The 15,317-nt window shown below is 39.8% G+C and overlaps 1 protein-coding gene across 1 annotated transcript in view; it reads right to left on the bottom strand.

Annotated features, from left to right (window-relative positions):
• The window catches only part of DNAH8 (dynein axonemal heavy chain 8), a 315,169-nt gene that overhangs the window by 48,237 nt on the left and 251,615 nt on the right, over positions 1-15,317 (bottom strand). The window contains exons 82-84 of the mRNA XM_065912223.1: positions 10,969-11,085; positions 8,789-8,890; positions 3,107-3,267 (exon numbers count right to left, since the gene is read on the bottom strand). Coding sequence (XP_065768295.1) covers positions 3,107-3,267; positions 8,789-8,890; positions 10,969-11,085 — 380 coding nt within the window. The remainder of the gene's footprint in view (positions 1-3,106; positions 3,268-8,788; positions 8,891-10,968; positions 11,086-15,317) is intronic.

Below are 15,317 nucleotides of genomic sequence, written 5' to 3'. Positions count from 1 at the left end.
AATAAACAAAATTGACAAACCATTAGCAAGACTCATTAAGAAACAAAGAGAGAAGAACCAAATTAACAAAATAAGAAATGAAAAGGGTGAGATCACAACAGACAACACTGAAATACAAAGGATCATAAGAGACTACTACCAGCAGCTCTATGCCAATAAAATGGACAACTTGGATGAAATGGACAAATTCTTAGAAAAGTATAACTTTCCAAAACTGAACCAGGAAGAAATAGAAGATCTTAACAGAGCCATCACAAGCAAGGAAATCGAAACTGTAATCAGAAATCTTCCAGCAAACAAAAGCCCAGGACCAGATGGCTTCACAGCTGAATTCTACCAAAAATTTAGAGAAGAGCTAACACCTATCTTACTCAAACTCTTCCAGAAAATTGCAGAAGAAGGTAAACTTCCAAACTCATTCTATGAGGCCACCATCACCCTAATTCCAAAACCAGACAAAGATGCCACAAAAAAAGAAAACTACAGGCCAATATCACTGATGAACATAGATGCAAAAATCCTTAACAAAATTCTAGCAAACAGAATCCAACAACATATTAAAAAAATCATACACCATGACCAAGTGGGCTTTATCCCAGGAATGCAAGGATTCTTTAATATCCGCAAATCGATCAACGTAATACACCACATTAACAAATTGAAAGATAAAAAACATATGATTATCTCAATAGATGCAGAGAAAGCCTTTGACAAAATTCAACACTCATTTATGATTAAAACTCTCCAGAAAGCAGGAATAGAAGGAACATACCTCAACATAATAAAAGCTATATATGACAAACCCACAGCAAGCATCACCCTCAATGGTGAAAAATTGAAAGCATTTCCTCTGAAATCAGGAACAAGACAAGGATGCCCACTCTCACCACTACTATTCAACATAGTGTTGGAAGTTTTGGCCACAGCAATCAGAGCAGAAAAAGACATAAAAGGAATCCAGATAGGAAAAGAAGAAGTGAAACTCTCGCTGTTTGCAGATGACATGATCCTCTACATAGAAAACCCTAAAGACTCTACCAGAAAATTACTAGAGCTAATTAATGAATATAGTAAAGTTGCAGGTTATAAAATTAACACACAGAAATCCCTTGCATTCCTATACACTAACAATGAAAAAACAGAAAGAGAAATTAAGGAAACAATACCATTCACCATTGCAACAAAAAGAATAAAATACTTAGGAGTATATCTACCTAAAGAAACAAAAGACCTATACATAGAAAACTATAAAACACTGATGAAAGAAATCAAAGAGGACACAAACAGTTGGAGAAACATACCGTGTTCATGGATTGGAAGAATCAATATTGTCAAAATGGCTATTCTACCCAAAGCAATCTATAGATTCAATGCAATCCCTATCAAGCTACCAACGGTATTTTTCACAGAATTAGAACAAATAATTTCACAATTTGTATGGAAATACAAAAAACCTCGAATAGCCAAAGTAATCTTGAGAAAGAAGAATGGAACTGGAGGAATCAACCTGCCTGACTTCAGACTCTACTACAAAGCCACAGTCATCAAGACAGTATGGTACTGGCACAAAGACAGAAATATAGATCAATGGAACAGAATAGAAAGCCCAGAGATAAATCCACGAACCTATGGACAACTCATCTTTGACAAAGGAGGCAAGGATATACAATGGAAAAAAGACAATCTCTTTAACAAGTGGTGCTGGGAAAACTGGTTAACCACTTGTAAAAGAATGAAACTAGAACACTTCCTAACACCATACACAAAAATAAACTCAAAATGGATTAAAGATCTAAATGTAAGACCAGAAACTATAAAACTCCTAGAGGAGAACATAGGCAAAACACTCTCCGACATAAATCACAGCAAGATCTTCTATGACCCACCTCCCAGAATATTGGAAATAAAAGCAAAAATAAACAAATGGGACTTAATGAAAATTAAAAGCTTTTGCACAACAAAGGAAACTATAAGTAAGGTGAAAAGACAGCCCTCAGATTGGGAGAAAATAATAACAAATGAGGAAACAGACAAAGGATTAATCTCAAAAATATACAAGCAACTCCTGAAGCTCAATTCCAGAAAAATAAACGACCCAATCAAAAAATGGGCCAAAGAACTAAACAGACATTTCTCCAAAGAAGACATACAGATGGCTAACAAACACATGAAAAGATGCTCAACATCACTCATCATCAGAGAAATGCAAATCAAAACCACAATGAGGTACCATTACACGCCAGTCAGGATGGCTGCTATCCAAAAGTCTACAAGCAATAAATGCTGGAGAGGGTGTGGAGAAAAGGGAACCCTCTTACACTGTTGGTGGGAATGCAAACTAGTACAGCCACTATGGAAAACAGTGTGGAGATTTCTTAAAAAACTGGAAATAGAACTGCCATATGACCCAGCAATACCACTTCTGGGCATACACACTGAGGAATCCAGATCTGAAAGAGACACGTGCACCCCAATGTTCATCGCAGCACTGTTTATAATAGCCAGGACATGGAAGCAACCTAGATGCCCATCAGCAGATGAATGGATAAGGAAGCTGTGGTACATATACACCATGGAATATTACTCAGCCGTTAAAAAGAATTCATTTGAATCAGTTCTAATGAGATGGATGAAACTGGAGCCCATTATACAGAGTGAAGTAAGTCAGAAAGATAAAGAACATTACAGTATACTAACACATATATACGGAATTTAGATAGATGGTGGCGATAACCCTATATGCAAAACAGAAAAAGAGACACAGAAATACAGAACAGACTTTTGAACTCTGGGGGAGAACGTGAGGGTGGGATGTTTTGAAAGAACAGCATGTATATTATCTATGGTGAAATGGACCACCAGCCCAGGTGGGATACATGAGTCAGGTGCTCGGGCCTGGTGCACTGGGAGGACCCTGAGGAGTCGGGTGGGGAGGGAGGTGGGAGGGGGGATCGGGATGGGGAATACATGTAACTATATGGCTGATTCATGTCAATGTATGACAAAACCCACTGAAATGTTGTAAAGTGATTGGCCTCCAACTAATAAAATAATATTAAAAAAAAAAAAAAAAAAAAAAAAAAAAAAAAAAACGCCGGGAACTTACGTGATATCGGCGTTCGGGTGAAGCCCGAAGACTTCAGGGTTATCTAGGGATGGCAATGACTGGATGTATTCGAAATACTGATCCAAGGTTTTGCACACAGGGATTTTATACCCTGTATAAAAACAGAACGACGGTTCAAACATCTTCTCACTGAACCAGACCTATATCGGACAGAAAACAGGAGAAATAAATTGATGAATATCTAAATGAAAACCCCAAACTGCCACTGTCAAGGAGATAGGGTCACCTTATTTCCATTTTAAGCATTTTGTATATTGAGTTTGAATGCCCTTAACAAAACCACTGATAGTATAGTTAGACATGTGTGTGCACGCTCAGTTGCTTCAGTCATGTCCGACTCTTTGCGACCCCCAACGCACTGTAGTCCACCATGGGATTATCCCAGCAAGAATACTGGGGCGGGTTGCCATTTCCTCCTCCAAGGAGTCTCCCCGACCCAGGGATCAAACCCACACCTCCTGTGGTTCTTGCACTGTAATGCAGCTGGATTCTTTACCACCGAGCCACCTGGGAAGCATAGTTAGATATAGATTAAGGAAAGAGAAAGGCCACAATATAAGAACAACGAAAGCCGGTCTCTGTTTAACACCAAAGAATATCATTTCTAAGGGTGAAGAGGAGAGAGCCAGCCTTGCAAGCCCACCCTCTACTGGAGTAATCTGACAAAACTTGAATTTAATTTAAAGAGGCAAGGGAACGAACTGCAGAAGCAATAACCACATGCACAGACACGCGCGCGCGCGCACACACACACACACACACACACACACACGAGAGCACATCTGGGCATTTCACTTCCTCCCTTCTCCCCAGAAACAGGGCTCATGCCTGGGGGCTTACGCTTGTGCTCAGCGTGGCCCGCAGTAGCACTGAACACTCCATATAGCCAGGAAAACTTCTTACAAATATCTCTCCTCCCACCCTGAGCTGGAGAGCACCCTCTGTTAATTAAGTTATGTCCCTGGACACAAGAAACAAATATATCCAACCATCTTATTGTTTGCCTTAAGACAGCCCTTTCTCATTCTGTGTGAACTGATTATCTATAAGGTAACAGTGAGAGAACAAATAAATACTTAGTGTGGATAGACTTATTCTGAAGTGGAGGAAAAAAAGTGTTGAATGCCTATGAGCCTGCTTTGAGGCAATGACTTCTGTGTCTAAAGGAGGGATTTTCACAGAAGGGAGGGAAATAATGAGATGAGGGGAAGAGGAGGGATACAGGCAGGATGTCCGAATCACTCAGAGGACTCCATGTGGAAAGAAATGGGGATTGTGTTTTCCTTCGATTGGTCACACTTTCTCTATTATCTTCCCTCCATATCCTCTTCCAAGTCTTTTTAGGTCCAGTGACTGCTCTGAAACACCCTGTTCCCTGGTTCTCCGTTTTTCATTCATCACAGTTCTATTCTATTCAACTCCTGTCCACAAGGCGTTGAGCTTAGAACAGGAACAGATTGCAAAGACAAGACACTCAGTCCTTTCCTTCAAGGAGCTTGTGACCCAGTAGAGAGAGAAGCCAGTTACATAATCACCACAATACAAAGTGCACTAAGGTAAGAGACACAGGAAATAAAAATAGCCCAAGTACTAAGGAGGCAAGCCAGGAAGAAAGAAGAGCCTGATGGATGTCAGGCAAAGCTTTATCTAGGAGGTGATTTTGGAGATATACCTCGAAGGACAGGATTTTAGCAAATGAACTTGTGACTGGGGAGACCACACACGCAAAGATATAGAATAACTGATGCAAAGATATAGAATAACTGATCCAAAGATGTAAGGCAGGGTGGGTACACGATGAAACCAGTATATTTACCCTAAGATAAATATAATGTAGAGGGAAGAGATCAGGCAGAAAAAGTGAAGTGAGGTCATATTATGGATGACTGTGGATGTCAAGGAGAGGACCGGAGCATAACTGAAAAAATGGGGAGCAGCTGAAAGTCATCAAAGAAAACAGTGCCATGATTATGGTCATTGTTTAGAAAGATGAGGTTTTTAGTGATGCAGATGGCAAGGGTGGCAAAGGCCATGGGGTCCTCAGCATGCAGACAGCAAATGACCACACAGAGTTCTGAGCTGCCAGGTGACATATGCATAAAAAAGCAAAATGGACTTTCTTCTTGTTTTTCCACTTCTTTAATAAAGTTCAACGCATAAAAGAGTAAGTCTACGAATAGCTAGATCTAAAAACACAAAAACAGTTGAGTTTCACCAAATCTGGAGGACATTTTTGGTATAATCTAAATACAGAATATGAAATCTACACGGAATTACTTCAGGAGACTCTGAAAGGTAGCCTATAAAAATAAGTAGTCATTCTTCAGGGACAAAGAGCAAAGTTCTACAATTACTGGTTTCAAGGGAGACAGGCCATAAGATGCTGAGAACAGAGAAAACAGACAAAGATTCAAAGATGAGCTCCAAATTGCAAGTCACAGGGACAGAGGATCTGATTTGAAGGCTTTGGTTTTCAACTGAAGCAATTTTCACTCAGGGAACATGGGCCAGGTGAAGTGGCAGCAGATGACAAGCCTTTGCCTCCCTAGTCACCCACACTCTGTTTGAAGACATTAAGCTGAATGTTGATATTTTTCTATACTGAGCTGTCTTATATAAATTTTTAGGAGTCTCCCAGGCGGTGCAAGTGGTAAAGAACCAGCCTGCCAATGCAAGAGACTTAAGAGACGCAGGTTTGATCCCTGGGTCAGGAAGATCCCCTGGAGGAGGACATGGCAACCCACTCCAGTATTCTTGCTGAGAATCCCATGGACAGAGGAGCCTGGCGGGCTACCGTCCAAGGGGCCGCAAAGAGTTGGACATGATTGAAATGACTTAGCATACATACGCCCATGTATTTTTTTAAGTAAGTAAATTTTTTTACATCAGGCAAATACTAAATAATCAGTATTAAAGGTCAGTAAAGGTCAATTCCCTTTCCTTATCTTCCTTGACCTCCCTCAGTTGACATTTCTTCTTTCTTGCTACACCAAAATATATTTAAGTACACAGGAATTTGTCCTCAGTTTCTTTTCTTCTTTCATCCTCTTCTCTACACTTTCTTCTTAGATGATGATCTCATCTGATCTCCTGACTTTAAATGCCATTTACATATGACAAATTCCAAATCCTTTTCTCCAGCCCTGAGCTCTCTCCTGAGCTCCACCGTGTAAATCCAACTGCCTGTTTATCTTCATCCATTCTCTTATTCAACAAATATTTATTGAGTGCCTACTATGTGAGAGATCCATTCCAGGTACAGTGATGCAAACAGGTAAAGTCCCTGCCCTTATGGAACTTCCAGTCTTAGACATCTCCACTTGGATGTCCAGTAGGCATCTCATAGGTTACATGATGAAAAGAGATGACATATGCATATAAAAGCAAAAATAAGGAAATTTCCACCCCTAGTGAAATTTCTTTCCCCAGAAATTCTTTCTCTTCTCTGTAAATAATCCCATTCTTCATCCAGTTGCTTAGGTCAAAACTAGGAGTGATCCTTGACCCCACTCCTTCCTTCCCCATCAGCATTCTACTGGTAGTATCTGTACAATATGACCAGAATCTATCCACTTTTCGCAGTCTCCAGTGCCAAACTCCAATTTAGGTACTTGTACAATTATTCTAACACAAATATGCTTACTAAGACATCTTTTTTCCTCCCTCTTTTGAATCTCAGATACAGAGGCGAGTTCATCATATTCCTGTATTTTATTATTCTCAGGTCTCTAGACCCTTTTCATTTTAGTTTTTCCCATTTAGCCCTTATATTCACTCCTAGTCTCCTCTTTGGGGGCTTCTATTTAAATATACTTGATATATGTCCTTGAAAGTATGTATTTATCCTTGAGAAATTATACAGGTACCACTTGATAGGTCTCATTTTATTTTTGAAACCTCTGCACTCAATGCTATGTTCCTAAGATTTATGAATGATGTCATATGGACCATTTCTTCCAAGTGCTGCTTTGTATTCCATGACAGGCAAGCAACATCTCACTCCTCTGTTTCTCCTCTAACTCCTCATTTAACTCCTCCAACTCCTCAACCTGACAGACTCCCAGGTTGCTTTCAACTTTCCACTCTCCCAAACAACACTACGGATAGTGTCTTTGTACAAGTCCGCAAACCTGTTTGAGAATTACTCTGAGACATACACTCAAGAGTGGGATTCTGGCTCAGAGAGTAGTCACATCACACACCTTTGATATGACTCAGCACCACCAGCGCACCTTTGAAGGGCGAGCGATGGTAATACACGTGCTCACCCACTACTGCTTATCTGTTCTCTCAGGCTTCTTATCTATTCTCTTAGGCTTGTTCATCTCCACAGTGGATGCTGTGATGTGCCACCAAATCCTTCTCCAGGACCCAGGCACTGACTCTCCCAGCTGTCTGGAGTGCTGGCTACTGAGGGCTCACAACATTGTCCCTCCCAGGAATTACCCTGGAAGGGAGCTGCCTCAACCGAAATCATGCCCTTGGGGGAAGAGAGGACCACAGGCAGAATCCATCTAAGAGTCCACTTCCAGAGAACCCAACCGACAATGGTCGCCTGCAGCTCCGTGCAGTCTTGCCATGACATTTTTATACATATCCATATGTGGGATTTTTTTCCTAGAAATGTTCTAGGATGTATCTACCCATAATACTTAATTTCGGTTAAGTTTTGCTCAGTTACTTCCCTGGAGATCTGCTTCTGCATATCCTTACCGACACTTAATCATCATCCACCTTTCTCCAAATACAGTTTTAAAAAAAATCTTAGTAAAGCTTGAAAAACAATTCAGATTTCTGGTCAACCTCCAGTTTACCAAAATAACCCCAGAGCTTATGCTTTGTTGTTGAGGTCTCAATTTTGTTAAAGTGGGAAACACATCTAAGAATTACCAGCTTAGATCCTAATATAAAGAACCCAAATAACTATAAAATACTCTGATTTTTTTTTCCACTTAGGTAATATACATTGCGTCTTTAACATGTAAAAGTTTTAAGAATAATTTGAGCCTGGTAGATTCTTGCCTGGAGAATCCCAGGGACGGAGGAGCCTGGTGGGCTGCCATCTATGGGGTCACACAGAGTCAGACACGACTGAAGTGACTTAGCAGCAGAAGCAGCAGATGTATTTATACCATTCATCCTTGCTGTGAAAGCCAGAATTGCTAAGAGGTAATATTTTCTAGAAAATGTTTACTCATATGACCTATCCAGATTTTACTGGGCACCAAGAAAAAAATAAAAAACACTTCATCAATTTTCAATTGTCTGTTATAATGGAAAGAGATCAGAAAACTCAAATTTTGGCTCATTCTCCAGTCACTTATCTTGGGGCTTGAAATTGCCCTGAAGACTTGCCATCAGAGGAAAAGGCAGAGGTATTATGTCCAGTAATTTTATAGGAGGGGAGGTGGACATGAGCAGCTAATCTATACAGAAGAAGATTATTGATCATTGAGAGTTGACCTTTGTTCTGTTCTGGACCACAAGTAGATTGCTAGTTGGTATGGTTTTGGTTTGGTTGGCCAATTCTTTTCAGTGGCTCTGCTCTATATTTTTTCCCTTTCAGTTTGGCTTACCTATTATGAACCAAAAATATTCTTATTTAATAGGAATATGCAATGAGAGTGTGTATCTATGCTATTTTTTTCTAAGTTGACTTACTCTAGCAAAGCAATTAAGTAGACGTTTATCAAAGTCATCAGTGACTCTGCCTCCATACTGCACCTCTCCAATCATGTACCGAACGGTATTCCATGACACACCCTTTATTAAAAAATAGAAAAGAGTTATTCGTTGTCAACCCAAACAAATAATTCTAAACATTTCGATTCTTTCTCTAAAAGAAGGCTCTGGAAAAGGAAGCACTAGCTAGACTGCATTTAAAATTACTCATTATCTTATATTAATAACTCTTTTGCTCTTACATGACTAGAATTGCTATGGTTTGTTCACCAAAGAAAAACTTACAATACTAAACATCAGTGAATATATTGCTCATTGATTATTTAAAGTAGGGGAAAAAGAAGACTATTTTTTCAGTCTGTGGATGTAATTACCTATAATGTTCATTATAGTAATGCCAAGCTGTTAGAGCAGAAAAAAATCATGTTTAATGAGGAAAGGAGAAAAATCAAGTAATCAACGCTTGAATATGCTTTCTTAGTAATATATTTTCTGAATCTGTATGAGAACATCTAGAAAATTATTCACAAGGTTTTTCTACAATGCAATATTTTTCAGACTCGTTGTGTGAGCTATGACTACATCGAAGCATTTATTAATTTCATAGCAATCTTATACTAGCAACACATTTCAGATATTAATAGTTCTTTATTTTAAAAAAGTTTCAATACATTGGGGGTAGGAGAAGTAAGGATGCTTGATTTTTATTTACTTTCTCTTGGTTAAAATTTTATTTTTCAGCTACATTGCCTTTCAAAGCAACTATTTCAAGATAACTGTCATTTGTACATACAAAAATGATAAACAATCACAGATACAAACCCATATAATTTTTTTTCATCAAAATGTCATACTCTAATATCCGTTTGCAATTTCTAGGAAAAATGATGGTTTGATTCTAGGTTTCTCCCCTAGCCAGATAACGGTTCATCATGGCTCACCCTCGTCATACTGGTAATGTAGAATCTATGATTATCTTTGTGAGAAAGTATCTACTCTGGGAAGGAAGAGAGGGAGAGACGACAGGCAACTCGTATTTACTGAGCCCTGACTACACACCATACGCTGTGCTTTCACACACAAATACTAACTTGTTTATTCCTCTTGGAAACCATGATCATTTTATATATGAAGAAACAGGTTCTGAGAGGTTCATAAACTTGCTCAAAATCACAGAATAAAAAACAGATTTCGAACTCCTTGGGACACACACGTGAAAGAACAAGTGAGTTTGTGTTCTGAGCTCAGTGACCCTGAGGAAGTCCATTGTTCTCTTTAGCCTAGTGTTAGTCACTCAGTCCCGTCTGACCCTTTGAAACCCCACGGACTATGTAGCCCGCCAGGCTCCTCCGTCCATGGGATTCTCCAGGCAAGAATACTGGAGTGGGTGGTCATTCCCTTCTCCAGGGGATTGTCCCGATCCAGGGATCGAACTCAGGTCTCCTGCATTGCAGGTGGATTCTTTACCATCTGAGCCACCAGGGAAGCCCTTAGCTTAGTACCTCATCAGCAAAACAGTGATGATGGTAATGCCTTCTGAATCTGCCTCACCCAGTTGTGAAAATAAGAATGAGAGCGTGCACACGTGAGCACCTTGAAAACTGTGTAGTGCTACACGACCAATGATCATTGTTACAAATCACTGCTATTTATCTGCATAGAATCTGTTAAGATGCGACTTAAGGTGCAAATGGAATTTCACATGGGCTGGGAGATAGCATTATTACTTCAGAGGATTCTGAGGTAGCATGAGTGAGATGAAGGAAGGAAAGTCTGATTCAAGGCACACTTTCTCCGGAAGTACACTGAGGCACTGGGCTGTGACGTGAAGAAGGCTGTGCTGTTTCTGAAAAGAACGAGTTCATCCATCAGAGCCCTGACTGTGTTGTGCATGTGCCTGGGAGAGAGAGAGGTGGGGTGAGGCTAGGGGACACTAGTGTGAAACGGCAGCCCCAGCGCACTCCGATGGGCAGCAGAGGTGTGCCTGGAAACGGCTGGCTCGGTAAACAGGTGATTGGAATGACTGATCCCTTTTGGAAGAACTGGGGGGAGCCTTAGCAGGGTCACTGCATATCCCAGACTGCAAATGTCTGTAGAACTTTGATTTAAAGACAGCAGTGAAAACAAACAAACAAAAAAAAAGAAATAATTTCACTCACTTTCTTAATGTCGCATTCATCAAGATGATTCTGAATAAACTGAACGCTGGCTGAAAAGTCGGCAGAATTGAATTCATAGGGAATATTCCATCCTAAGGGACCAAATTTGCGTCGCTCCTTAAAAACACCAAAGAAAAGTAAGCATTGACTGAGATTTTTAACTTGTATTGCAGCTGATTCCTTTTTATTATTAAAACAAACTACAGTAAAAGTAAAGCATGATACTGAAGTAAGTTGACATCATAAAAGAATATATCCCAAACCAGTGTATGGTTTGGGATACAGCAAATATTAGAAATACTTTTCCTTGGCTCTAGATGGTTGACAAAAGCAAATCCCTGACTATTTGCCAAATTGGAGTCCGGGGTTTGAAGTCTAGGTCTCCACTGTCAGCTCAAAGAAGTGCAGTAGGTGCTCAACATACAGCTGTTGAATGAATTCACTTATTCTAAATTAGACTCTTGAAAGTTTCAAATGTTAAATGTAAGGGTTTGAATTTTTGCTTTTCAAGTCAAATAACCTAAGCTCACAAGGGTGTTCAGACTCCCTGCTAGTATCACTTTGTAATCTTGCGGTTTCAGATTTTGAAAATTAAACATTTTCTATTGTAAAACATGACATAACTGCCTTCAAACATATTGCCCTTGTTTGTTCTCTGCTATGAAACAGGGTTAATCATTTCAAATCATCAAATTACTCAAATAATCAAACAGGGCTCAAGCCAAATGACTCAATTTTTTTGATATTCTGAGACCATTTTAAAGGTATGTGAGTATTAGAACTGATATTTCCGGACCCTGATCACCTAGCAAACCACATATATTAACTCACATGTTACCATACCATCAGCTTTCCCTGCCTCAGCACACAATAAGTCTAAGAAAAGTTCAATTACATATTCAGGTTAGCTCCTAACCTTTGATCCAAGTGTCACTCACGTGGAGAGTAGAATCTTGATACTGTGGGAAGATATAATTCTATTTCTCTACCTCTAAATGTGTACAGCTTTTCTTTCTCCTTTTTGCCTTCCCTAACCCAACACATATACACAGACACAGACACAGACACACACACACACAGTTTTCACAAGCCATTCCAATACTTCTTTCTGCAGCTGTTCCATGCTTTAGACCATGAATAACACTACTATTTAAAGGAATCTAAATGAATTTTAATTTGGGCAAATTCACGGACAAGTCAGAGAAGAAACTGAGAACATGAGAAGCTTTAATTACTGATTTTTGGTAAAGAAACCACCTGCCAAGGCAGGAGACACAAGAAATGCAGGTTTGATCCCTGGGGCAGCAAGATCCCCTGGAGAATGAAATGGCAAATTGCTCCAGTATTCTTGCCTGGAAAATTCCATGGACAGAGGAGCCTGCTGGGCTACAGTCGATGGAAGTCACAAAGAGCTGGACATGACTGAACACACACAGCACAGGATATGCTTTTAAGCATATCCTAAATCAAAATTAATTTGGGTCCAGATGTCCTGGCCCTGGGAAATCAGAGGGCAAACAACCCTCAGAAATGTAAACCATTACCATTATTTCTAGAACTGTTCTTCTTTAGGTTGTGTTGTCAGGTATCAGGCATTTGTATGGAGGGACTCCCATTTCCACTCTAGCTAATTAGATCAAAGGTGGACAACCAGCCCAAGACCAACAACATCCCCTCTCCCAGGAATTTGAACTTAAGAGTTCAGAATTGGTACTCAGAGTTTGTCCTAATCAGAGCTCACTGAGGTGAGCCTGGTCCAGGTTGTTCCAGGAGCAAGGGTGGCTTGGAGGTTCTACAGGACATTAACACAAAAATCCATTCGGCTAACCCTTGAGTCTCTAGAATTCCTTCCATCTTGAAGACTTCAAAGTGAAAAATGCAAAAATACACTTATAATTAAAATGCACATGTTTTCCCATTAAAAGAGAGAATCATCTCTAAAATAGTTTTACCCATTTTGACTTAGTTTTAAAAATTTACTGGTCAATTAGACAGGAGACTGAATGAAGAATAATTCTTCCTTTCCAATTACTAAAGCTTCTTAAATTGGCTCTACAGAAACATTCCCATTTACGTGCACTGAATGAATGCAATTCAGTTGTTCCTTAAAATGCGATCTTTGAAAACCGTCCTAATGCTGAGATTTGCTTCATTTTACATGACTAGCAATTTTTATTCGTGAACATTCACTTCTTAGGCTGGTTCACTAAAATCACAGATGGTTTAATTCCTCTTGGAAAAAAGGACAAAATCTAGGTATCTTTTCTTTCACAAATGAGGTCATTTCAATTTATTACTATTTTTTTTGTACTTATTGATTCCTATAAGTGACAGTTAAGAAAAAACAACACCTAAGTAGCACCTTGGATTTATATCAGGATAGACTCAAACCACTGGGACCTGAGAACTCATTTGGAAGCTCAAAAGCAGAGGACTTTGCTAGAATTTGGAATATTTGGAATATTGAACCTCTCCAATCCAATTAGTGTTTTTTTTAATTATGAGTCCTGGGTGATATCATAGAAAAATATTAGAATCAGTGCATTTGCAAGAAGTTTTAATCTAGCTAAGAAAATAAGACTTAGAAACAAGGGAAGGACAATACGATAGTAAGTATAATTAACTGTCAAAATTTCACAGCCGTTAAGCTTGAAGAAGACATTCAATCAAGGGCTCCTGGGAAGAACGAAACTGCAGCTGGTCTTTGAGTAGAAGGGAGAAAAGAATCCTGAGCTTGGTCAAGGTCAGGAGCAAAGACAGGAGTACAGAGCTCATGATCTGTCCAGAAGGAGGCTGCAGAGCTGTGCCACGGCAGCAGGGGACAGCCTCTGCTGAGGATATCTGGAACCACAGCCCCACGTGATGATTCAGGGGTGGATGGAACACAGACAAATGTGAACATCAGGAGAAAGAGCTAAAACCTGACTCAGCAGAAAGGAGTTGTTAATCCATTATTAAGCTGGAGAGTCATGATTTTAGGAAGACAAGCCTACTCCCTTGGAGAAGGAAATGGCAACCCACTCCAGTACTCTTGCCTGAAGAATCCCAGGGACGGGGGAGCCTGGTGGGCTGCTGTCTATGGGGTCGCACAGAGTTGGACACGACTGAAGTGACTTAGCAGCAGCAGCAGACTACTCCCTACTGAATTTAACCAATACAATTCCTTCTTTCTGTTCCAAAGCATATATAAAACACAACTACCAATGCAATATGGACAATGTGGAATCCTCCACAGAACACTGAAGAGAAGCTATTCAATGGAATCATCATTTTAACGATGTCAAAGCCATTTCCAGTTTTATGTTAGAATCTACCTCAGCCTAACGATCCTCTCTCCCACAGTCCAGGGCAGAATCATTTCGGGATCATCTTCAAAGCAAGGCTCTCTTTAGGGCATTGCATCCTATTTATTTAATAACTGGAGCTAACATAAAATGAAAAATAAAACCCATACTGGCCAATATAAGAGAAACATCAATGGGTTAAAATAATTAACAGAAATAGTCAGAACCTCTGGGAAACAGGAACGTGTAAAAGATATTTTTTAAAAAATTCTGTTACTATAATTATTTTCAAGAGATTTGCACTAAGAACTTTATTATCACACCTCCCCAAAGCAAGAACTGGTATTCAGACTATTAAATTTTAATTGAGCATTTGTCAAGGCTTAAACCTTAAAGTCAGAAAAGTAAACACTTCTATGAATGAGGACCTGTTAACAGTGGTACTCCCTGAGCCCCACAGATACGGCCTTTTTTATTAAATATTAACAAATAATTTAAGAGCCATGGTAAAATTTCCAAGTTTGCAACCGCCCCTGCAGGCAGTTTGAGCTGCTAATCAAAGACTCTTGAAACAAACCTCACAAAGTTGTGTATCAAACATGGGCCTCAACGTGGCAAGCCAAAGTGAGAAAGAGAAATATCCAAACCATGAAAAGGACATAAAAAGGGCAGTGGCTCTTGGGCAGTTATTCTCCATTCTCACTGAACACCAGAATCACTGGGGAAGTTTTGCAAAGGTCTGAGAACTTCACCACAATGCCTCTTCCAGGGGATTCTGGATCCAGACAGTGACTGAGGATCCAGTCATTAAGATAAGATGCTTAAGAGGGATGCTTAAGATGTTCACAGGTTCAATTTGCTGGACCACTGCTTAAGATGCTCAGGGTCCAATGTGGTGTGCCACAAGGGGCAGTACATGGATCATCAGTGGGAATAAAACAGCCAGCCTTTTCCTGACCTTCTGCAGGAAGTGTTGGCAGGACACTACAGACGGAATTGTTAGGTCTCAGAAGACCCAGACTTTGGCGGAGGATATATTTAAAGCTAAAATCCTGAAGGGTGAGT

This window comes from Muntiacus reevesi, chromosome 20 (genome assembly GCF_963930625.1).
Source record: "Muntiacus reevesi chromosome 20, mMunRee1.1, whole genome shotgun sequence".
Taxonomy (NCBI): Eukaryota; Metazoa; Chordata; class Mammalia; order Artiodactyla; family Cervidae; genus Muntiacus; species Muntiacus reevesi.
The sequence above is the reverse complement of the archived record's forward strand: the minus strand, read 5'-3'. Positions and strand labels throughout refer to the sequence as shown.